We start from the raw sequence: 470 nt of genomic DNA, 5'->3' as shown, positions 1-470 counted from the left end.
AGCAGAATTAATAGACACTTCAATTTTTTTTTTCAGCTGTTTTAAATAAAATTCTTACTCTTAGCAGCTTTGCAGAAGCTCTGTTACATCTGTTCTCCCCCCGCCCCGGATTTATTTGCGGATTTGCCTTTTTTCCAGGAGAATGTTTCCTACGATCAGGGTTTCCTTCTCGGGGGTGGATCCTGAAGCCAAGTACATTGTGTTAATGGATATAGTTCCTGTGGACAATAAAAGATATAGATACGCCTACCACAGGTCTTCCTGGTTAGTGGCTGGAAAAGCTGACCCTCCGCTCCCTGCAAGGTTTGTGGATTTTACTGCTGCTCCTTCTTTTCTTTTCTTTACTTTTTGTTGTTGTTGCTGTTGTTCTCCTTCGACAAATACCTGCTATTAATCTTTTCTCACTGTTTGTACAGTGCTCTGAGATTTTGGTTTGCGCTCAATGGAGTTGGTTGCAAAGCTGGCTAAAG

At 41.7% G+C, this 470-nt stretch overlaps 1 protein-coding gene across 1 annotated transcript in view; it reads left to right on the top strand.

Moving 5' to 3' along the window:
* LOC104495722 (T-box transcription factor TBX20-like) overlaps positions 1–303 on the top strand; it is a gene marked incomplete at both ends in the record, with an annotated part of 1,606 nt that extends 1,303 nt beyond the window's left edge. The window contains one exon of the mRNA XM_010138723.1: positions 139–303. Coding sequence (XP_010137025.1) covers positions 139–303 — 165 coding nt within the window. The remainder of the gene's footprint in view (positions 1–138) is intronic.
* Between the last annotated feature and the right edge of the window lie 167 nt (positions 304–470).

Source organism: Buceros rhinoceros, unplaced genomic scaffold, assembly GCF_000710305.1.
Source record: "Buceros rhinoceros silvestris isolate BGI_N320 unplaced genomic scaffold, ASM71030v1 scaffold46506, whole genome shotgun sequence".
Lineage (NCBI taxonomy): Eukaryota > Metazoa > Chordata > Aves > Bucerotiformes > Bucerotidae > Buceros > Buceros rhinoceros.
This window is presented reverse-complemented; position numbering and strand designations above follow the sequence as displayed.